The sequence below is a fragment of the Sinocyclocheilus rhinocerous genome, unplaced genomic scaffold (genome assembly GCF_001515625.1).
Source record: "Sinocyclocheilus rhinocerous isolate Xijiao unplaced genomic scaffold, SAMN03320098_v1.1 scaffold2650, whole genome shotgun sequence".
NCBI classification, from domain to species: domain Eukaryota; kingdom Metazoa; phylum Chordata; class Actinopteri; order Cypriniformes; family Cyprinidae; genus Sinocyclocheilus; species Sinocyclocheilus rhinocerous.
Window position 1 is genome coordinate 105673 of NW_015659409.1, and position 25122 is coordinate 130794.

The window sequence follows — 25122 nt, forward strand, 5'->3', positions numbered from 1 at the left end:
ATTCAACAATTCGTCTCCTCCGCGTCACCCTATAGCGCCATTTTGGAGAGTAACCGCTGGACGTAAACAGCGTATGCTGTTCTGTGTCAGCTGCGTCACACGGATACGCTGTTTTCGTTCAGATCAAATCACAACAACGTAGGAAACAGATCCGGCGTGACGCAGCTGTGATGCGGAGGAGACGAATTGTTGAATAAAGCCGTTTTCTTTTTTCAGGGTCAGACAGCTCTCAGATTCCATCAAAAATATCTTAATTTGTGTTCCGAAGATGAACGAAGGTCTTACGAATTTTCATTTTTGGGTGAACTATCCCTTTAAGGCAGCATGAAAAATCACCCTATTTTTATATTCTGTTTTCTATTTCTATTCTAATGCATGTTACAGATTTTATTGTGAACAATTCATCTGAGAATACAGAGTATGTTTCATTATTTTTCTTTTTTTATGTTTTGATCTCATCATTTTTAATCAAAATGTCATAACTGGACATCTGGTATAAAGTGACAGATATGGAAGAAAAGATCTATTGCTACTTCTGTTTCATCGCAACTTAGAAGCTATATATAGAAATAAAAAAAATTACAAAAGCACATAAAATTACATAAACTAAAATTAAAATGAAAACTTAAAATATTCAAATCAAAGCAATTCAAAATATTAATAAACACTATAATAGTATATAAATAATACAAAAATAACACAGTTTGTGTTCTCTCAGCATTAAAGAATAAAAATGACTTCTTTCTATCTCTTTAGGGGAGTGATGAGATCATCTAAATCTTTTCTTTTAGGCTTTTAAACTTCCTCTGTGTAAAGAGCAGAGCTACCCAGAGAGCCCGGTCAGTCTGTGCTCACTCATGGCCTTGACTGCCTTGAAGGCTCTTATTATCCACAATGCACCGTAGACTGACAAGTGCCTGCACACATTCCCAGCAGCAACACTAATTGCCGTGACATTTCCCATCTTCTCTATTTCTCTGGAATAATAACCATTCAGAGTCTCTGCAGTGCTACACTGACCTCTGCAAAAAAATAAAAATAAAAAATTCATCCTCAATTTCTTTTTATATCCATGCAATAACTCATACTTTTTCACGCTGCAGCACACAGAAAAATATTTTCACTTTTGATTCCTCACTTTCTCCTTTCCGTAAATGATTTCTGCAACAATTCTTCTCACCACCCACACAGCCCATGCCGCGAGGATCAAGTCTGACAGATGAGACCTAAGCACTAGGAACATATTATGGTTTTTGTGTTCCTCTTCCCACCGTTGTTAAAAGTGTGCTCTCTGTGGACTAGTAGGACTTGATAAATATCCACCGCATTGCACCAACTTAAAAATTCTGTTAAGTATGCTAATGGCGGGGTGGGCGTGCAGGAGCACTAGCAGAACAACAAAGACGCTCATTTGCACAGGAGCACGCTCTACATTAGCACCCACCAAAAAACAGAGCTAATATTTACATTTAAAATGGCATCGTGTGCGAGGCTCATTATAGCTACGAGGCTGTAAACAATCTCAACTCCTTCTAGCTGTGTCACTGTGGGAAATGCACTGGGGCTTATGATTAATCTGCTGTTGCTCTGGGTGCAAATAGAAGAGCTGAGCTTTTAGTGTTTATAAATCCAAGAACGTGTCTTGAGCATAAACAAAATAATGAAAATATGTCAGGAAATTGTAGATATCAGTGATTGAGTAAGAGCTAATTTAGGTTAGATGTCTATGGGCCGCATGCGCACTGCAGCTTCAGTACACACATAGTTCAGTTGTTTACTGAAGTCACTTCTTTAAGATGCAGATAATGACATCTAAATGGGTAAGTGTCATGACTCATTTGCAAATTTTGGTGGTGAAATGAACAAAACAAAGTCATGAACAATCCTTTTCCAATCCAGTCTGTGCCTGAGGTGTCATTTATGCAAAATTATATTACAATGTTTCTTGTATTTCGCAACACCTTTAAAGTAAAATGTCCAGCGAGTGGCGCTAAAAGTGCATTCAGTTTTATCTTAAATAGATGAACGTGAATCTAGTAATGTTTTATGTACCGTGGCATTTTGGAAATGAAATGTCCGATAAGTGGTGCTAAAAGGTTAATGCTCTTTATCAAAAGAATGATGCTGTACTAGGTGCGCTACTGAGCAAGTTTACTACATCAGAAAAGCTATACATATGGCCCTGGTTGTGTGGAACACATTTAAAAATGTATTAGTTTAACAATCATGCACTATGGTAAAAGCGTTTTGAGGTCATAACATAGTATTGTGCTAGTAACCATGCACACAAAAAGTTTTTAATAATCTGCTATTGTAATCATAATATGTGTGAAAAGGAATAAAGTTGTTAGCGTTTTACTCCCACTAGTGTTCACTTCAGCTGGAAACTGCAGTGAATTATTTGTATAGGTAATTTGGGGGGGGGAAATATTTTTTTGCAAAAATTTACATAGAGGCACATTTTTCTAATGAGCCTGTGTTGTTCTTTTCCGCTGCTGAATCCCCCTTCCTTGATACCTCATTAAAAAGGTGTTATCTTAATATTTTGTTCAAGCTAATCTAAAGGGCTGTTCTTAGCCAGTTAGCATTATGCTATGCTATGCTAGTTAGTTAAGCTGTTAAGCTCTGCTAACAGATAACTAACTGAAAACAAAAAAGAAAAGAAAATGTTTGATTTGACCATTTTAGCTTTGGTGATATAAATGCAATATGTGACGTAATTTAAAACGATTAAGCTAAACTAAGCTGTTAGCTTGCTAGCAGAAGAATAACTGAAAAAAAGAGAGTGAAATGTTTCTGTAGGCATGGAGCACAGCTAATGCCTACAGAAAAGAAGGCATAGTTTGTACTATTTAGTCTGTAATGTAACAAGCCAATTACAGTAGTCTACAGAATATATAAATAGAGAGAGAGAATCTGTATGACTAAAGCACAAATACTCTTCACATTTATATATAGCAACAGAAATAAGGAACTCCTCACACTGACATTCCAGGTTGCCTTTAATACACAATATTAGACGCAAGCCCAGTCTAGAACTTACAGCGCAAGGCCGCCAACAGTGTACAAGGGCCATTTATTCTCTAATGGAACATTATAGGGGCCGGCACTGCTATTGTGCAATCACTTCCCCTTTACCGTTCCCGCAAGGCACCCTCTTTGTGCAGCTAATAGAATACCGCTCCAGCTAACAGCTACCTCAAGCGTTTTGGACATGCTGTGACACTCTGGAGAAGTGAGGATTTGACCACAGCCAGGAGAATAATGTCAAACTTTGAGCGGTTACACAGTGCGAACAAAAACGGCATGAACAGATGAAAGGACGGTCAAGATAAGCACTCAATTAAGGGATTCAAATTAGAAGGCGTCACCTATGTTAATTCAGCTCTGTAATCATAAGCAACAAAGGTCATATGAGTTGCTGAAAGAAATGAGTGCACAAGCAGTTCAGTAAGATGTTAAAATGAACACACATATGCATAGGGAAACAGGCAAACGTTTTCCAGGCATCTTCTGTTAAAACAAGCTTGGCGAGGCATGGTTGAGAACCAAAAATAATGACCAAATTTCTCCCCTTCTTTCAACAACAGCTCCAGCAATCACAAGCAGAAAAAAAACAGTCAACGCTCGACGTGATTTATACGAGCAGACACAATGCTGGGCTGACTTGTGCACACGCTCCAGTGGCAGACAGCATGAGGCAAGGGAGATGCGGAGTGAGATGATGAGAACTTCTTCTTGGGGAAGCTTTGTCAACAATAAGGTATCCAGTATCAACAGGTTACAAGTTAAAACCTATAAAACAATACAAATAATACAGACCTAAAAATGAGTTTCAAGATGTATATTCTATGAAAACAAGCCTTGTATTATGCAATATTGACTAACAAATTTGACTTTGGTTGAGCTTTCAGAAGGATTTATGCAAATGGAAATTATTTGACTATTAATGATTTAATAGTTAATTGTTATAAAGAATTACACTACCCTTCAAATATACATTGCATCCGAAATCAAATACTTCTCTACTATATAGTATGCGAAAAACAATACGCGAAAAAAAAAAAAAGAGTAGTATATCTGAATACACCGTATTCGAAAAGTATACAAAACTGATGCTGTAGGTCACATGACCACATCAATATGGTGGATGTAGTCAGTGTTGGGGAGTAACTAGTTACATGTAACGGCGTTACGTAATTTAATTACAAAATAAATGTAACTGTAATCAGTTACAGTTACTAAGAAAAAATGTGTAATTAAATTACAGTTACTTATGAAAATGTTAACGATTACAAAGGGGATTACATTTGAATATTTACACACATCCACATACAGATTTAATTGATTTATTTCCCAAATTGCACTGACTACTCTGACATATGGCCCTATAATTTCCGCGATGCGGAAAACAGACTGGTTCGTAGAATCCAGTCATAAAAACGGAATTCCTAATATAGCCTAACGCGGACAGAATATGCCACATTTTGGACGAATAAATCAAAAGTAGGTCAGTACACTTGAATCAAAGCGCGATATGGACTAGTGTCTGTGAATATTAAGCCGCAAAAAGACAATAAATGAATCCTGCACGTTCTGCGTGTCTGTGGAAATCAGGCAAAGACTGGCCATCAGGAGAACCGGGACAATTCCCGGTGGCCTGGCAGCCGATTTGGCCCGCTATTTTAATACTATTATTGTATAATTGCCTGCCGAATATATTAAAGCGAGTAAGGTTAACCCTGCATGGTGTAGGTGTTTGAACATTATTAACAGTTGCAAATAAACATTCATTAGAAATTTTGAAAAGTAATCAAAAAGTAATCAAAAGTAATCAGTTACATTACTTTAACAAAGTAGTTGAAAAAGTTACACTACTATTACATTTTAAATAGGGTAACTTGTAATCTGTAACCTATTACATTTCCAAAGTAACCTTCCCAACACTGGATGTAGTATACCGAATTCCATTCATACGACCCATATTCATACTATACAGAAAATATGGTAACACTTTGGAATATGGAAAACTGTTCTGTCATTAATGAATAGCTACATAAGAACACATGTGTAACACAATATTAGCACTCTAGTAACTACTAGTAACTAACAAGTAAGTAATACTGAATTAGTAATTAATAGTGCTTAACCTAATGTTATAGTTCACTATTAGTTAATCAGGAACTACTATTTTTTCCATACCTCCCCAAGAACCACTAAGAACTACTGTAAACAGGTTCATAATTAAAATGAATAATGCATAATGTATAATTAATTCTAAAGTGAAGGTCATGGTAACCCAACTAGTGACTCAAGTATTACCAAATTCTTCAGAAGGAATTACTTATTATTTGGATCAGTATTCTAAAGTGAATAACATGATAACTCTCTAGTAATTACTGAAATCATTGGACGCTTTTGACGTTTTTGTAAGATTCTTGATAGTAATTCCTTTTGTTAGATTTGGTAGCACTTGAGTCAATACTAGTGGGTTACCGTGATCTTCACTTTAGAATACTGATCCAAATAATCAGCAATTCCTTTAGAAGGATGTAGTAACACTTGACTCATTACTATCAAAGACCTTACATATATCTCAAAAGCTTACAATGACATCAATCAATATTAAGGAGTTATCATGCTTTTCACTTTTAAATACTGATCCAAATAATTAGTAGTTCCTTTAGAAGGATTTGGTAATATTTGAGTCATTACTAGTGGGTTACCATGATGATCTTCACTTTAGAATTAAGTATACATTATGCATAATTCACATTAATTATGATTATGAACCTGTATAGTAGCTCTTAGTTCTTCTCCGGGATATATGAAAAAAATAGTAGTTACTGATTAGCTAGTGAACTACCACCTTCAACTGAGCACTATTACTTACTAAATCATTAATCAGAGTTTCTTGTTAGTTAATAGTAGTTACTAGAATGTTATTAGTGCATTAGTTATTTGTTCCTGTGTAGTTATTCATTAACGACAGAACTGTATTCTAAAGTGTTACCGAAAATATAGATTCATACTACATACAACATACTAGTTCAAATTCAAATGAAGTAACTATTCAGACAGTATGCAACTTTTTTGTAATAAATGTTAAATACCTCGTAAATAAATACTTAAAAAAAAACATAGTGAATATTTTTTTCATACACAACATTGCATGTGTGTCATTGTCATTCTGTGCTTCAAATAGCTGTAAAAGCTTGCAACCAGTACAGTCCAATTCACAAGCAAATGTCTCACCAGTTCTTTCAATGAAAAATTCATCAGACTGGTTTATTGAAGTTCTCGCAAGGAACACAGAATGGGCCAGAAAAGCAGCAGACCACAGGATAGACAGACATCGTTTGACCTGAACAGATCAGCAGTGATATAATGGAGAAAGCCAGCTGTAATACGGTTGTGCAAACAGAAATGAGACGTGTAAAAGTCAGTGAATGAGATTCTGGGCGACCAATGCTCTATCAATATTCAGAAGCCAGAGATCAAAACCAATAAAGCTAAAGGGCTGCAATTTGCGCCTTTAATCCAGTGAGAAGCAATCACCAGCAGCAAGGTTACAGTTGAGGAGCCGGACAGGGAGAGGGAGATTAGCTGGATGAAGGTTAGCTGGAGAAAGAGATGGAGAGAAAGAAAGAGAAATGTGGTATGAAATAGAAGGTTAGAGGACAGAGAATGGGGATCAAACCAAAAGCCACAGCCTCACCATGGGCTCCGCATTGATCTCTTTGAGCTTTGAATGAGCAGTGGTGGATCACACACTCTCTCAGATGTGTTGGTCACTCTATGGAGTCCTCCAACACCAATAACATATGTGCGGACAAAGGACATTATAAGATATCGCCACTTATCAGCTATCACTTCTCTATGATTCTGTTCCTTATAGTTACACATTAGAAAACTTCATCCAGTGAGAGTTTGTGTTGCACAGTGTGGAAGATTCAACAGTACACTGCAAAATTAACTAAATGAATTAAAACAAATACAAATGTACTTGAGCAGCAGAAAATAAATTTTGTTTTCAGAAAATAAATCCTGAATTGCGTTTGTGTTTCTCACACCATTTTCTTGTTTTAAGCACAAACCTTACTAACTTTAGTTAGATCTATACTTAAAACAAACTTTGACAATGGGGTAAGTAACAAATGTAAACAAATTAACAAAACAACAATTGAGTTTCAAGATGTGTATTTTATTAAAATAAGCCTTAAATGAATGTTAAATAAATAAAATTGCATAAATGTTATACAATATTGTAATATTGTGAAATATTGTAAAATTGTAAATATTATTACAACTTAAAATAACTATTTTCTGTTTTAATATATTTTAAAAAGTAATTTATTCCTGTAAAGCTGGATCTCATCAGCCTTTACTCCAAGCTTCAGTGTCACATGATCCTTCAGGAATCATTCTAATAAGCTGATTTGGTGCTCAATAAATATTTCTTATTATTATCAAAGATGGAAACATGTGCTGCTTGATATTTTGTGGAAACCATGATTCATTATTTTTCAGGGTTTATATTAAAAATGGATTTGATTAATAGAACGCTCTAAAGAAAAGCATCTATTTGAAATAGTCTTTTGTAACATTATAAATGTCTTTTGCTGTCACTATTTAATATGTCATTGCTTGAATAAGTACTTCATTTAAAAAAAAAAAAGTTTTTGCCTTTGTAATATTTCATTAAAGGGGTCCTATTATGCTTTTTCACTTTCAACTTTAGTTAGTCTGTAATGTTGCTGTTTGAGCATAAAAAAGATCTGCAAAGTTATCTGAGTCAGAGTAATAAAATATCGCATTAGTTGGCCAGCTGGCAGCTTTTCATCAGCAGACAAGGATCTTGAAGTGATGTCAAGATCTTATCCTTGAAAATATGATGATAGCACTGAGTGTAATATAAAGTTGTTTTGGATACAAGCAACTGCTAAAAGACTACTTACTAACTACAGTATTGTGAAAAAGTAAGTGCACCCCATTTAAAAATATGAGGTGTGTTGATCATTTTAGTCAGTATGTAGCAGACAGAATGCACCTTTGAAAGGCTTGTAGATCCTGTAATTCCCTGAGATTAGACATGAGATGGTGCTTTGAAGTTTGTGTAGACATTGTGCTCCTACGTTGAGAGAGAAAAAGAAAGTGGAGGCTGAATGTTTACACCGCGTGCAGGGCCTCACTGCAAGCTAAAGCCGAAAAGGAGAAAGGATTTTAATCTTCTAATGTATCTATTGAACCTGTTCCACTCATTTTTCCCTTCATGTCCCTCTCGCTTTAGACAACTCTCACGCCCTCAAGATTGTCCCATTTCATTCTTTTATTTTCCTCATTAATTTACTGAGCCACAGCTGCTGCCAAAGCTTTGGGCAGAAAGAAGCGAGGCTCTCGCTCTCTCTTGGCAGAACTATAGAAGGAGGAGGCGGAGGGAGGGAGAGATAGAGAGAGAGACTGGCTTTTACCAGCAGATATTTTGGAATTCGATTTCAATGTGGCTGTTATTGAATATTCCCTAAACAGACAGATATCGCAGTGCGAAAAACACTCTGGTCAATGTGCAGTTCCCCTGCAATTCAAGTGAAGACTGATTAAATTGTGACTGATCCAAATGTGCCTGATATATATGCAGTCAGTACACTCTAAAATCAGTCGATAGTCACTCACCCAGTCTCCACTGGCTTTTGCAGGAGGATGTCAGCCATACCGGGTGCATTCAGGACTGGTTTCTTCAGTCGGATTGGATGAGGAGAGGTTGGCCTAGAGCTAGAAATATTCCTCGGAGCATCTGCAACACACAAGACGTTTTACATTGCTGCCATCTGGTGGAAATCACTGTCATGTCAGCCATACAAAATGCAGAGCACATACTTGTCTGTCTCTCCAGGGACAAAGTGGGGAGACGCTAACCTTCTGATGCTCCCGAAAGGACAACTGATAACTGCTTTTGTCAGTCTTCCTGTCTACTATCAATTGGGGAATGTAAATGGTCTATCTGGGCCCTGTGACTCACCTGTGCCGTTTTCCCAGATAAGAGGGTCAGAGTATGAGATCATAGCAAAGCGTCTACACACTTCTTCCTGGTCTCTCTGGGAAACAAAATAGAGCTTTGTGAGTCATGTGATTTCATAGTTAATTTCATTTTCTTAAATGTAATTAAATTTTTATATTATTTATAAATTTTCATTTATAAATGTAATATATATATTTAATGTTGCAAACAAACAAAATAAAATAAAAAAGTAAATAATAATAATGATAATAATAATACAATAACACTTAATTATTTTTTATTTTAATCATTTATTTTTTATATAATAACAATATTATTATAATTGTTATAATAATAACAACTTTTCTGGTTTTTATTTTATCATTACTTTATAATAATTTCATATAATTGTTATAACTTTTAGTTTTAACTTTTAATAATAATAATAATGATGATATTAATATTAATAATAATAATAAATACAAATAAAAAGGAAATATATAAAGTTCAATCCATTACATTACAAAAAGTGTGGCATCACTCCAAACTCACAAATCTTATAGTCCCACACACTGACCTCCATCTCCTCCATCCTCATCCACATGCTCTCTAATGTGGGGCCCTGCAGCTGCCTTTCAGCATCAGTCTCAGCCACCTGCTGCCTCTCAGTTACCCACAAAGCTCGAGCGGCGTCCTCCAGAAGATCTTCCAAAAGAGCTTCGCTCAATTTGTCCGCACTGGCCCCAGGCTGTCGGCATTTACAACACAACACAGCACAGAATAGTATCGCATTACAATTTTAATTTGAAGCTGTTTACTTTGGAGGTTAAAATGTTCAAATTAATCCTTCTCACATTTTTGTTTTGTGTGAATGTTTGTAATTTGAACATTCATTAAATATTCAGTTTACAAATGTTCTCAGTGCTTGGTGAGAACTCTCTTTCCCAGACTCTTTTAATCCTTCTTGGAGATTTTAACAAATCAAATCTTTCCTGTGAACTCCCAAAATACAGACAGCACACACACACACACACCAGAGACAGTAATATATTGCTGTAATATTCAGTAATATATTTTAGCTTTTTTTCCACATCTCTTTTTGAAAAAAAGTGTGGGTTCTCACCTTATCTGCAACATTCAGCCGCTCTCTGAGTGTGTCACTTCCTGTTCCAACCACCTGCCGTACAAATATGAGACAAAAACAGTAGAGACAGGATTCTCTATTTACAACCAACATACACACACAACAGCTGTTCTCAGTGTGCCCAAAGGGAAGAACATTAAAATATTAGGGAAAAATTGTCCAAATGGTACACTCAAGTCTTACAAGGATTTATATCTCCTGCTGATACAATAACATGTCATAAATTATTTGGGAAAAACAACATCAGATGAATGTGTTTACCTGTGGTTGATCCAACAAAGGCTGAATTCTCTCTCTAGCGGTCTGCTCAGCTTTTTCCGCCCATTGTGTTGGAGAGCCCACTGTGGTCCTACCATGGCCACATATTAATACACATCAGTGCAAACACACACTCAAATAATAGAAAGTTCAATGAACCTTTCCAAAGTTATGCTTTATTATTAAAACTTTATGCATATATAATTTTATAATAATATTTATATAATATTTTATAAATTTCTTCCATTTTTTTTTGCTATTTTTCTGGCATATAACATGAAAAAAAAAAAAACTATTTTTAAAGTGTAGTGGTATATTTAATAAGATAAATTAACTACATAGACAGGTGATATGAGACTTAAAAAAACACTCAAATTCATTTCCAGCCATTGTCTACATCTGGATTTTCATACATCATTATTCAAGAATCCCCAACACAAATGGATTATGTCAATTTCAATTTTGCTAATTTAAATTGATTGCAACCAATGAAGTTTAGTGATAAAATGTTCAAGAAATGCATTGTATTTTGCATACACAGTTCACTGAACCACTGGTTAACTATAATAATGAGGAAGCTGCTGTCGTACCGGAGTATGTTAATGCGGTCAGCCACCTCTTTACTCAGACGATTCAGTTTTCTTAGTCTGTCTGCAGTCACCCTGTCCAGCCAGGCTTGCCTATATAGCACATAAACATACACACCACTGAACATCTACTGCAGTCTCATACTCAACAGCTAAAAAATATAATCTACATCAGCGAACGTGAGCATTTAATGTCACAATTGAGGATCATAGTGATGATCGTTTAGTTAGAAAGAGAGCCCAGTGATAATGAAATGTCTTAAATAACTGAAAGAGAGGGTTCATTACATACCTAAGGGCTTCATTTTGTGCTTGTTTCCTGTCATGTGATGAAGGGCTGAGCTGTGTGCTGCCACTGGGTCTGGTCTGTGGCTTCTGCTTTTCAGGGCTCTTTTTAGGTGAGAACAGACATCTGGGCTCTGGCCGGCTAGACACAGCACTATACATGAGTATATATCAAGCGTAGCGTTAGTTTTGGCAGGTCACGTTAGTCAAGCTCGCATCAGCTGACTCTCAGCTGATCCCCATCTACCTATAGGAAGACGACACCTATCTAAGCATTCATATATAAGGTCCCTCAGTATTATCAATTAGGAGAACACAAAGGTGCAAGCATATCAAGTCCTGTGTGCAAGATGTACTGACCGTGGGAGAGGAGGAGAGTGAGGGGATGTTGGTATCCAAGGCACAGTGGCCTCTTTCTGAGGTACCTGGTTTTCCCTCAGTCGGGATGAGACAGTGGGCTGCTGGAAGCTGGCATCACAAACATGACCGGCCTGTTGAATGAGGGGCAGTGTGTTGTTGTTTTTTTTGTTTGTTTAAATGCACAACCATTTAAGTCTATTGTAACGAATCAGCTCATGGGAAATATGAATAATTAATCATAACTAGTTATAATTAATTATGAATATTTTAGATCCGCTGTAGATATTTACTTGACCTCTCAGGGTCAACTGTCTTGTCAATTCTAAGAACGTTAATTTCCTGGTTAAGGGAAATAACTTTCTTACTGTACAATTTTACAAAAGCTTGTAGCATAAATCTGTAATGCTCAACAAGGCTGCATTTATTTAATCAGAAATACGATAAAAAACTGTAATTTTGTGAAATATTATTACAATTTAAAATATCTGCTTTCTATTTCTATCTAAGCTGAATTTTCAGCAGCCACTCCAGTCTCAGTGTCTCATGATCCTTCAGAAAAAAAATTGTAATATCATGATTTGGTGATCAAGAAACATTTCTTATTATTATCAATGTTGAAAACAGTTGTGCTGCTTAATGATTTTGTGGAAACCTTGATAAATTTTTTTCATGACTATTTGATGTTAATAGAACAGCACTTATTTAACTATTTTTACTGCCACTTTTGATCAATTTAATGCATCCTTGCTGAATAAAAGTAACTTCTTTCAAAATCTTATTGACTCTAAATTTTTGAAAGGTAGTGTATCTCAATAAAAAGTAGAGCTATAACTAAACCAAGTATAAATAAATTGTTAATGATAATAATAATAATAATAATAATAATAAACCTTAGCATGGTCTGGGTTGATGGCACTGGTAGTTTTGTTGGGTTTCTGTGCTTCTGCCTCTCTCAGTTTTTGATGATGCAAGAGGTTCTCTAGCCCTGCCCTCAGAACTACGCTGCGCTCCTTCACCAATGCTTGTGAGGTCCTGTGGGATTTTTCTGCCAGTCTGCTGCCTGCATTCATTAACAAAATCTCAGATTTTCTTTTGCAATACCCTGAAATCAAATACCTGCAAATGGAGCAACCAGCTCACTCTGCAAACCACTTCCACACAAGATAAATAATTCAGTAATGATTTCATTTTGATATACAGTGGCCCAAAAGTATTTGTACAATTGTCACTTGGTTAGATGTTTTGCTATATAGTGCAAAAACATTCAGAAACTTTTAAATGTGGCTTAAGTGTCCAAATTCTTTTTTGGGGCCACTGAACTTATGGACAGAAACAAAACCAAAACGCTTTTTTAAATATGAACGTCACCTTGGTTGTCATGACTCACCACCAGGCTTTTTTGCAGCAGCTGGCTTTCGGGGTCTTCGTGAGGTCCTCTCAGCTGGTGCTCTGGCAGGATGGGGAGGGGACATGCTGCGGGCCTTGACCCTGGTAGAAGTCTTTTCCACTGGGTTGACATTTTGCAAATCTACATCTCTTTACTTGGTTGTCTCCTGTTTACTCAGTGCTGAGTCAAGCGTCTGAGCAATCACAAACAAAACAGCATTAAATTAAGGCTTTGACATTTATTGAAAGTTTATTGTATTTATATATGGTATATCACCTCTAATTTCTGCAGGATGTCGAGGGCTGTCTCTGGTACGGCAGATCCTTGCCCCACCTCTGCTTTGGCTGAGCAGAGAGAGAGCTGGCGAATCAGCTGCACCAGCTCTTTGCAGTGGGTGGGCACTCTGTTCTCTGCAGGGTCCGACAGCTGGTTGATAAAAACCTGCATGGCTCTTACAGCTCCCTGGTGAGCAGCAGCCAGTCTGTCCATTGCCCTGGACTGAGAAGACATCCATAGAAACTTTTAAAACCCCTGCATGACTCATTCTTGCACTTTAAAATCAAGCTATATTCAAAACTTTCTGATTTAGATTTTTAGGGCAAAATAGACTTTGATACCTTTTTGCTGTGTTTGACATTCTGGGAACGCAGCTTGTCTAGATCCTCCTGTATTTCTTTAACCTTGAACAGAACAACAAAACAGTCCTGATGTGGATCTGTAAAGCTGCCTTTTCATCTCTGACAAATGACAGACCAGAAGTCATTCATGTACAAGAATGCATGGTTTCGCATGATTTTCTGACTACATGCAGAATTTTTGGATCCAAATTGAGCATCATGTGTGCTGAAATAGTTGAACGTTCTCAGCTAAATGTGTGCACTATATCTGTGAAATGGGTGGTAATGAATAATTATGTCTGAAATCATTATTTACACAATTATGTTAATTAGCCCTAAAAACTATTATGCTTTTCTTTCAAATGTACTGACAGTCATCTGTTTTGTATGGATATATTCATATATTCATTATTCATTCATACATTCATTCAACCATAGTGAAATTGCAGAATTATGAAAAATTATGTCTTACATTTTTATTTTATAATTATTTATGATAATTAGCCCTTGGTATTACTATATTTTAAAACTATTTTTTTCTTTCAAACATATTGGCAGTCATTTGTTTTGTGTGGATATATTCAAACATTTAGTATTAATTCATTTTACCATGGTGAATAAGCGGAATTATGAATAATTATGTTCAAAATAATTATTTTCGAAATCCCTTCGCAATTATTTGCGTTAATTATAGGCCTAGAAAATCTACTTTTCTTTCAAACGTACTGGGAATAATTTATTTGTGTGGATAAATTGATACATTCATTATTCATTCATTTAAAACCTTAAACACATTCATTTAAACCTTAAATCTTAAACCTTTTACATTATTTTCAAAACCAATTTGAAAGTTCTGTGCAACTTCCACTTGGGCGTGACAATCGTACATAAATATGAGAGATAGTGAAAAGGCAGCTTAAATTCCTTTTTTTTTTACTTATCTAAAATATAGATTTTTCTTTCTTAAAAGATCAGTACATCGCTGTGCCACCTTTATGTTTGTGAATTGCTGTGCTTACAGACCTGCTGTTGTAACACATAGATGATGCGTGCGGAACGGGCTGCCTGCTCCTGTCGCCGGATCTCCATCCTTTGTTTCTCATCAGACTCCAGAACCTCCACAGCATGTCCTGCAGAAAACCCACATGCACACCTCTTAAAAAGCATATAAAATACATCCTACGGGTGCTTAGGATTAATGAGAAGAATACCTTTATTAGCTAACTGCTCTATCCTCTGAACATATGTGCTCAGCTCCTTCTGTAATTTACGGATCTCCTGGGTGAGCTGAGTTTCACCGCTGTTGACTCTCAGGTCGAGGTCTTTGGTGGGTGCCTGGCCCTGTTTAAGTTGGCTATTGGGTTCCTGAGGAGTATAAACAAGCACCTGAGCACCGTCTTTTAATTGCTTCTTTGGACCTGACATCTTTGGGTGCACCACACGAGGACTGTATCTATCTATGTTGCTTCTTTCAGGGCTGTTATTCTGGGATCTCTCTGCTGGCTCAAGTGACAAACGGCTGATGGATTCCTGGTGTTTCCTGCGCAGATCTCTCCTGGCGAGTCTGATGGCAGCCTGCAGGCGCTCTTCTGAGAGGCGTACGGAGCTGCTGCAGCTCTCCAGATCATCCTGCCTCTCTGTACGGGGTATAAGTTTCTCTATTATGATGGGAGAAGGGGGCCCCATGCGGGTGGCTTGGTTAAGAACACTGGGTGCCACTGTGTTATTGAACTGGAACTGTGATGAGAAGAATCAGAACAAATAAGAATGCAGGAGAAGCTTGGTCATCAACAACCAAATTCAAGTTTTATCAAATGCACAAGAATACAGCATGCAGCAATACATTATATAGGACAATACATATAAAATAAGATCTTGTATCAGTAACGTTACCTGTGTTTGCAGACCAGTAACATGTGACCCAGAGGAGCCTTTTTAAATCCATTCAAGACTCACAGAGCCCAGTTCACCAATGGTCATAGCAGACCTTTTTTGGAAATCTGAAATCATCCTGATAATATTTTTACGAACTGTCTTGATGGAAGTAATAAATTCAAACAATCCGGCTTGAGTAATCTTTCTCAGAGCAAATAATTCTCTACTGACTGATCCGATTGACTGCAAAAAGCAATTGATTTATCACACGAAAACACACAATAAATGAACAACCGACGAGTAAATCCGTGTTATTACATTTTAACATGACAGGCAGTTGGTAAACAGAAGCTAAAATCAAGATTTGTTTATAGGAAATGTCAGGCAGTTTAAAACACCGCCATGACAACAAAACACTTCTTCGTGATTGTATGTCAGCTGTTATAATTGCGCTCGGGCATGTTGTCGCCCCCTATAGGACCCAAAAAGGTTTAATTTAATGAATACATTCATAATTTATAAAATAAAATTAGTTTTAAATATTGCAGTGTATTGTTAATTTATTCGTGTTGTACCTAAGAAAAAAATTTAATCCCCCAAACATACAGATAGCCTACACACAAATCTTAGATTCAGCATTAAAAAACGGGTTATTTTGTAAATAAAACTAAATCTACAGTGTTCTAAATTAAAACTAGGGGTCCAATTATATTTTCTCTACAAATATTAAAATATTACATATTCAAAAAAATTGGCTGGAAAAGTAAATTAATAAAATCATACAAAGTCATGAAAAAAAAACGTGGAATTATGAATTTTAAATACTGAAATGTGTTGTTCATTTATTCACGCTTTATTAATTCAAAACTTGAGTCCTATGCTTTTTCCCTAAACATATAGCCTAGATACAGATAAATCTAGCCTCAACATACAAAAAAAATTCTTGAGCGAATAAAACTAAAACTAAATACCAAAACAAGTTTTTCAATTAAAAGTGGAGGTCCATGAAGTTACTGGAGGGGATATAATATAATATATATATATATATATATATAGGCTATATATATATACACACACACCCTAATGTGTTAGAAATTAGGTTTGAAAAGTTATGTAAAAAAATAAAAACAATTACAAAGCCATGAAAGAGTCGTTAACATTGTTAAAATATTACATTTTTTACATTACATTTCTATAAAATATGTTTAATATATATTTTTTAAATCCTTAAAATAGCTACACTACACACCCATTACGTAAGACATTTCGAGGGCATTTCTTTGTACACTATTCTACACAGCCCAGCTGCTCTCTACCCTCGTTTCCTCTTCAATACGCTCATGTCAGATACACTGTCCCCATGGTAACACCACTCAAGCGGTGAACTTCTGCCACAGACAGTAGACAGCTCACCTGAATAGAAGAGAATCAGAGCACATGAAATATGGGGCATGAACAGAACAAACAATGTGGTCGAACAACAAACAACAAACTGCAGGCCAAAACGCAATATCGAGCTGTTTATGGACAGAGGAAATCAGGCCAGGGAGGGGTCGAGAGAAAGAGGAGGTTGGCCTGAAGGCCTGTCTACCAAATCAATTTGTTAGTTATTAAGCACGCAGACAATTCAAAAGCCCAGAAAGACACAACCCAGGGTGGCACACAGACGACATGAATATATTTGATTATATTAAAAAGCATTCAGGCGACCACTCTGAACTATGGTCCGGAGCAGGGATATTTCTGCAAGCTATGAGGGAAGGGAAGGTCCATCTTGCGCATTTCATGCTTGTGGCCTTGGGAGATGGTGCGGTAAATACCTGTGTGGAGACTGAAGGTGTGACCGGCCGCACTCTGTTAATGTGCGCCGCTGAACTGACACACTCCAGCACCTGCACTTGCTTCATGCAGCTGCTCCTCAGGCTCGGGCGGATATAGAGCGACGGGACGAGGCAGGCCGAACCGCCCTGAGCCTGGCGAGTCAGCACGGATACCTGGATGCTGTACGACTTTTGGTACTCAGTGGTGCAGACACCCCTGACAATGAGGGCAAACGTCCGTTTGACTATGCCACTCAGGAGCACCACTGTGATGTGGTTCAGTTCCTGTTGAAAGAGTTCAAAAGACAGAAGATAAAAGACAAACATGGAAAGGTCACACTATCAGGCTCAGTGGAAAAATTATCAAGCTGGCAACCAGAAAACAGACCTAAAATTGGTTGTGGTGCTTTTCCCAGAGGCCTCAGGCGTTTGCTGGGTAACAAAGTGTGTGTGATTTGTTTCAGACTGAACTTGTGATTTGCAACCCTTATGCACTGGAACATGATGAAGAGAAACGGCTCAGAGGACACGAAAAATATCCCAACAGTGACTTTCCGCCATCCGCCCAGCTGGCAATCCCTTACCAGGTCAATAAAAACCCAGCTTTTGCATCAAAAGCTGGATTTCTCCCTGCCTGGATGGGGAAAGGAGCATCATGCCACTTTGATTCAGTGCTGTGCACTAATAGCAGCTTCTGGAGATGGATGACACCTAAGATGGTTCCTCACTCAGCCTTTGAATCTCAGATTAATCTGCTGGTCCCCAGTGAGGATGTTGAGGATGCCGAAATTTCTTCTTCAACAGCAGAAGACATATGATTCATAGACAAAGGTGTGCAAAACCATTGCTTTCTGGAGAAGGGCAGTGAGAACTTCCTTGGACTTGAAAGAATGGAAAGGTGCAATCTCAGCCTGTCTAGCCATGTACATTTTTCTAAATCAGACAAGAATTCTTTTCATGTATTTGTACAGTGTAATCAGAATTATGTACACACCACATCAAATGTATTTGGGACACAGCGGTGACACACTTACCCAGAGCTGAGGCTTTTTTTCAGAGGAGACTCAGAGACAGATCTGCAGGCACTGGTATCTGAAGACCAACCCTAATTAAAAATCCCCAAAATTGAAATATTCATTCATTAATTTATTCTAACAATCTTACTAGAATTTATGTTAATGTTTTTAAAGCAGACCTAGCTATATACAGTGTGAATGTATTTTAAATATTAAGTAATTTATTTTTTATGTATTTATTTATTTGTTAAGTTTGTTCAGGTAGGCCTAATAAAAAGCTAAATATTTTAAAGTTTGTCATTCCAAACTTGGGCCAAGTTTTTTTTTTTTTTTGTCTTGGTTTGGTTTGGCTTGTTTAACAAGTCACAATTATTCAGTTAGTTGAGTCAAATAATTTATTTTTATGACAAAATATTGATTGTGAATTAAATTAATATTGTGTTGATTGATGAATGCATTTTCAATAGGTTTGTTTTAAATATCATAGATTGATTTCCCATGTTGGATACCTTATTAAATTACTACATTATGTTCTTCTAGATGTAAATTAGTTATATGTAATTAAAAAGTCAGAAACAGAATATAGTCAAGTTAAATATAAGTTAAATATATCAAGTTAATTTTTACACTTTATTGTCTTTATTAAAACGGTATGGTATTACATCGCCCTCTTGTGGATTTAAAAAAAACATTAGACATGTTCATTATGTTCACATAACTTATGAAAATCCCATTTTCACAACATAGATAAAAATCATGCTTTGGTAAACCATAATTATAGCATAAAAAGTCAAAGTGTTGACAACACTTGAAAATATGATGTAAAAATTGGCAAATCTAAATATTTGGCATAACTGATATATGATGTCATAATTATGACATTAGGCTTGTTCGAGATGTGTGTCACAACTTTGACTTTTAAACTTTTAAATATGATTTACCAAAGCAGGTTTTTTTTCTTATGTGGTGGAAATGGGCATCATGGCAGAAATAAGTGTATGGTAAAGTTTTGGGTCTCTGTGTAGCTAAAACGTTTTTAATAAAAGAGTTTTAATACTACTAAGTGTTCTCGGAGCATTTATTAAAGTTTAGGAAATTTAAGAACCCATTTCTCATCAGGAGGCCAACAATCAAAATATCTTTGCAGAAGAAGCTGGCGAGGTGGGAATGTTACGCTAGACACAATTACACTAGGTAATGGCCTTGTTTGAACTTCACTGATTTAAAAATAATTGGAATGAATTTCCTCTACATTAGGAAGCATTCAGAATGTCATCTATATCACATTGTAGCCCTGACCAGCAAGCCGTAGGGGAATTACCCTCCTTATCCAGCCCTGGCAAGACTCCCAGCTAATCTCCCTACAGGACAGTGCTGTGGAAACGGGCACAAAGCATGACCACTCTGCTTCCTCTGCTTTTGACGACTAATTATTCCAAAAACAAACGAGAACAGCCCACAAATCTGCCACATAGGCCAAGGTGGCATGGATGCAGAAAATGCAGAGTGCCAAAAGATTGCTAAAAACCAATTTTGTTAGCTCCTTGCAACACAGTCTGAGTTTCTCTTACAAAATAACATGTGGACTACGACCATGGTGCTAATTGCAGTTTCTCACTTCCTCCTTGAGTTTGCTAATTCACATTTCTGCACAAATAGAACAGGTTGGCCTACTAATGTGCTGGCTATTTTTTTTTACCAAAATTGAATGTAATTCAAGTTCATGTACAGTAATGGCCCATTCACACCCAGGACAACAACTATCCATATACGGATATAAAAATCGTTCTAAATTTAAAAGAATAACAGAATCCACAGCACATCTAGCCTATATAAACAACACAGATTAACGATATTGTTGGAATTACACTCAAAACAATTTTTTTCCCCCAGCTGATGAACAATAAAAACATTAACAGACTCTCAGAATCCATCTGCGCTGGTGTGTAATTATTGTTCTTGGTGTGAATGAATTAGAGAATTAAAGAGTTGATTAAATTACTGATATGCAAAGTAACAAATAGCAATAACTAGTATAATATTTCCAGAACATGTAACAGCAGGGAATATCCCTTGCATATTTACAGAAATATTCTACTTACTGCAGAACATCCAGACATCATTTTCAGACTACAAGATTGACATTAATCAGAAAAGCATGCATGTAAACGTGGCCAGTGTTAGTTTGCGGCAACTTCAATGCTGTTGTGTTAAGGTGTGCAAGCAGTGTGACATCTGTCCCATTTTACAAGTCTTTATTTATCTTTATCTCACTGGAGAACATTGTAACTTCCCAATACCTCTGCTGCAAGTATGAACGGAGGGAGAACAAATATGTCCTGACAACTTTCAGTTCTGTTTAATTATTGAGCAAGTTAAAAGACACAGTGTCTCCAGTAGATTCACTCATCAAGCAAATGCACACAGACACACTGACAGAGACTAACAGTAGGAAACGGCACGATCAAGAAGATAATAAATCCATATCTGATTTACTGTATGGTAAAATACAGCATGTTCTTATCATCACATCCAATCTGCTCTAATTAGGAGAAACAGCATAATCAAATCGTAATGATAACTGTCCATTACAGAAAGCTAAGACAGACATATCTAACACTCATTGTAAAAATTCTAGTCATAAATCATTTGTTATGAGTTATCTGGTGAGTGAACCACATAGCCTTTCCCATTAAAACTGGCAGATTAATTGCACAAAGATGATGTAAATATAAAATAACATTCAACTGCAGGAAGTCAAAAGAGGTTACTTTAAGAGAACCAATCACGTAATGCACACTCAAGAACAGACCTCAAAGAACCTTTTCCTCATTCAACTTTTACAATCAAAGAGGGTAAAATAATAGTAATTCTGGTGACTTTGGTTTTGAAGTCCAGTCAGCAAAGGTCACACAAAGCAACAATCTCTTAATGTGGATGAAAGTTAGCCAGCTAAATCTGGTACAGTGCATTAAATGGAAACATTTACGTTAAATATTGTATATGGTCCCTTTCCAAATAAATAAATTAAACTAAAACTAAACTGAGACTGTAGCCAGAGCCGGAGCTTGTGAAGTGAAAGATCCATGGAGGTCCACAACAGTTTCTAGATGTTATTTCAAAATGGAAAAGGGCCCAGATTCCCGTATGGAGGTTATAAATACATAAATTTAGATCCCACATAACTAAAGATTTATATTTCATCATAAAAAAGCAAAACGCCACAAATACAGAAATAAAATAAAGCAATTAAAATTAACTGAACAACATAAAATGTATCATAAAACACCCAAATGATGACCCTAATCTAAAAAATTATGTGAAATGTAACTATTTCAAGTAAACAATGTGTCATGCAGAGGTTTTTGGAACATCCTTGTACAATTTTTTCATTTGTTATAAGGTGCCTAGTTTTTACTTGCAATATTTTGCTTTAAAGGAGTAAATGTATCGTGTATAATATAGACTTTAAAATATTTTACAGTATAATTGTGCTATTTATATAAAATTATAGGCTTATTTTTTAACATATAGAGTAAAGTAACTTAGTTAATATGATTACTATAGCATTTTAACTCAATTAATTTTTTCAGTGGAAAATAACTAACAATTTAAATATGGAAATTATTCAAAATTTGCTACATAAGACAAACGTCAATATGCAGATTATTGCAAAGTGAACTAATACAACAAAACCCCATTGTTATTCAAATAGGCTACTATAAAACAATAACAAATCCCGTATTATTATTGCCATTTAACATAAGGTGCAATAGGAAAATAAATCACAATATAATACTTATTAAATAAAATTATCAGTCGCCCATTTTAAATAAGCAAAGTCAGAGCAGAAGGACATTCGCACTGATAAATGTGCTGTGTTGGGACATCTTGCATAGTGCATTAGAAACAGCTGTAACAGCTTCTTTCAGTTACACGTGATTGAATCCAGAAGCAGTCTCTGTCCGTGTGAACTATCCGCGAAGGCACGAGCCGTTTGTCTTCGTGGCGTTGTTGTGACTGTCTGGGGTCCAGAAGAGCACGTAGTAGACGGCTAAGAAGAAAGCTGCGATTGAAACACAGAGAAAGTAAGCGATGCCCATCGCCACTTTCACCCAGATCTTCGTGGCTCTGTTCGCGTGTTTCACCCTCTGGTCTCCGAGGTAACTCGGTCTTCGCTCCGCTCCTCCGTTTGTCCTGCCGGTGCTGACGGGTTTGTCTCCTCTCATTCTGAGATGACGGATATTCCTGATATTTCCAGCGGTCAGTTTCTCGGAGGCTTTGAGAGGTCTGCTGCGAATGCCCTGATTCAGGTGACTGGATTCTTGCACTTCGCTGAGGGCTGCTAGAGTGTTCCTGCACCATCAGAGTGATTCTCATGCCTCAGAGATGCACACTTAATTGAACACTGGGCGGAGTCTTCCACCATTGGTGGGCTTCATCTCTTGTGGAACAAATTCTTCTATATTATGCAAAGACTCTTTGCAGAAATTAGGATTTGGAAATACCTTATTTTTATTAATTATTCAGATAAAATGTCATTAGGAAATTCATATTATCATGCATATTATTAGGCTATAAGACTTGGAAATACTAGTTTTGTACAGAAATGAGTCAAAGGCAGTACTAGCTTTGCTATATTAGATATACAATTTTATTTTATTTTGACTACTAAAATATATTAGTGAATTTAATTGCCTTTTGAGTTTATCTTTTCATTTTCAGTAATGTACTCTGGAAAATGGTTAGTAATTTTAATAGGAACATAATGTGAAAGAGTGCTACAGTAATACTTGCTTAACTGTAAATCACTTTATTGTAATATTTTAAAAGACAATGCAAATATACTGTAAATGTTAACAATTAAGTAATCAATTATCTTATACCAAGAATTTATAATATATTAATATGTACATTTTATTATACAAGTAAAAAGTATGTATCATCTTTTACATTATGAATTCTTAGTGCTAACACATTTATATTTTTTTCTAAAAAGTCCAAAATCCGATATACCAGTAACATTAAAAATTGACTTGTGAAAAAAAAAAAAAAAAAGTTTGATTACCCTGGTCTTCCAAAAAACAACCGAGCCAAATATGAATCAATACATAAGGCAAAGATGTCATTTATTTGATATGACAGCTTACAAAGTACAGAAACAGTTGCACTGCTTACGGTTCACACATAATACAGTGATAAAAGCAACCAAGAAATATCTCCAGTAAGTTAAGAAAAAAAAAAGTTGCATGTAGTCTTAGAAGAACATTTTGGAGGAAAATCCTACAAACACTTCAGTATCATGCTACGTGCGCTTCTGAAAAGCCAAACCAAACCTCCTACAAGAGGCAAACCCAATTATATATAAATTTTCTACCCAAACAGGAAGACATTTCATCTGCAGGGAGATGCAGCAGGTATGTTACAATCACAAATGTCATGATTATTTCTGCTCCGTTATACAATGCACATGTAAAGAGAAACAAGCACTCACACAAAGCATTGGAATGTCTGTCAGTCTAAAAGACACACATATACATATATATATTGCAAGTTTTCAAGCTCCTGCTCGGTTCATTCAAATTCAGGAACACACAAATACACCTGCGATAAATGCATAGGATTACTAAAGAAACACACAAAAAAAAGGGTCAATAAACCAATATTAGATTTGATAGCAATTAGGTACACAATCTCTGCTGTCCCAATTGTTTAGTTTTCCTCATTCAAACTCTTTACAATTCACCATGATTGTGTTATCTTTGGTCAGTGAGCACATGTCTAGGGTACCAATCGTTTATAGAAAACTTAAAATCCACAGCTCATCTTCACTTCAAAAGTAGCTCTGAAAAAAAAATGCCCTAGTTTACAAAGGGATTGCAAAAAGTGAAGCATGCCACTCTTAGCAATAAATACATCTTAATATGTTCCTTATCGACCTTCAAAGATACATTTGAGCTCAGATATCATATATCTGAGTGCTGTTGAGCCAAAATTGTGTCCTTGTGGTCTAGGGTGGTTAAACAACACCGCTCCAAAAAATATTCTTATGGTTTGAGTATAACATGCTTTACAGATTGATCCCAGGGTAAATGTGAGAAAAGAGCAGCAGCTTAGCTCGACAACAGCATAGAGTCCCAAGCAATGAGGAATAATTAAACTATACAGAACGTTGTTTGGATGAAGCGCTGACAGGGATCCAAAGATGCCCCCTCGACCTCTTTAATTTACAGTCAACAGTCGTCCATTACACCTGGAGCCTGTACCATGGTGGTGGCTGAACAAACGCGGGGTTACAGGATTAGTTTTGAGTTGACAAAACCAAACCAGTCCAATCTGGCTTTGTTGGTACCATGAAGCTCATCATCAACTTTCTCTGTCAACTGAGGCTTGATCCTGAGTTAATGGAGCACGTGCACATGCAAGAGTGACATCAGTAATGAACAGCCAATCAGATGCCTTGAAACTGTGATGCACTTCTTGAGAGAAAGTCAGTGCGATTCACTACTAAAGATTAAAATATTGAACAATATGAAGAATTTAAACACATTTACAAGATGAAACGATCTATCCATGAAAGAGGAAAACTTAAAGAAAACATCTTGCCTTATAAGTGCAAGTAAAAGTTGTAAAGTTAGTTCATAGAGTTGATAATATTTATAGGTATAAAACACTTAAAAATCTAAGCTCATATGTAGTCATGTTTAAAGCTATTGATTCTAAAACTTATTTATATTGCATATTATCTATATGTTTATATTAATTTAAAATAAAA

At 36.2% G+C, this 25122-nt stretch overlaps 1 protein-coding gene across 1 annotated transcript in view; it reads right to left on the bottom strand.

Annotated features, from left to right (window-relative positions):
- The window catches only part of LOC107723875 (protein moonraker-like), an 18010-nt gene extending 2299 nt beyond the window's left edge, over window positions 1–15711 (bottom strand). Inside the window, 15 exon segments of the mRNA XM_016532604.1 lie at window positions 8674–8794; window positions 9020–9095; window positions 9576–9746; window positions 10122–10175; window positions 10404–10491; window positions 10991–11080; window positions 11280–11426; window positions 11633–11763; window positions 12523–12692; window positions 13020–13212; window positions 13296–13517; window positions 13637–13699; window positions 14660–14766; window positions 14848–15373; window positions 15530–15711. Coding sequence (XP_016388090.1) covers window positions 8674–8794; window positions 9020–9095; window positions 9576–9746; window positions 10122–10175; window positions 10404–10491; window positions 10991–11080; window positions 11280–11426; window positions 11633–11763; window positions 12523–12692; window positions 13020–13212; window positions 13296–13517; window positions 13637–13699; window positions 14660–14766; window positions 14848–15373; window positions 15530–15646 — 2276 coding nt within the window. The 5' untranslated portion in view covers window positions 15647–15711.
- Between the last annotated feature and the right edge of the window lie 9411 nt (window positions 15712–25122).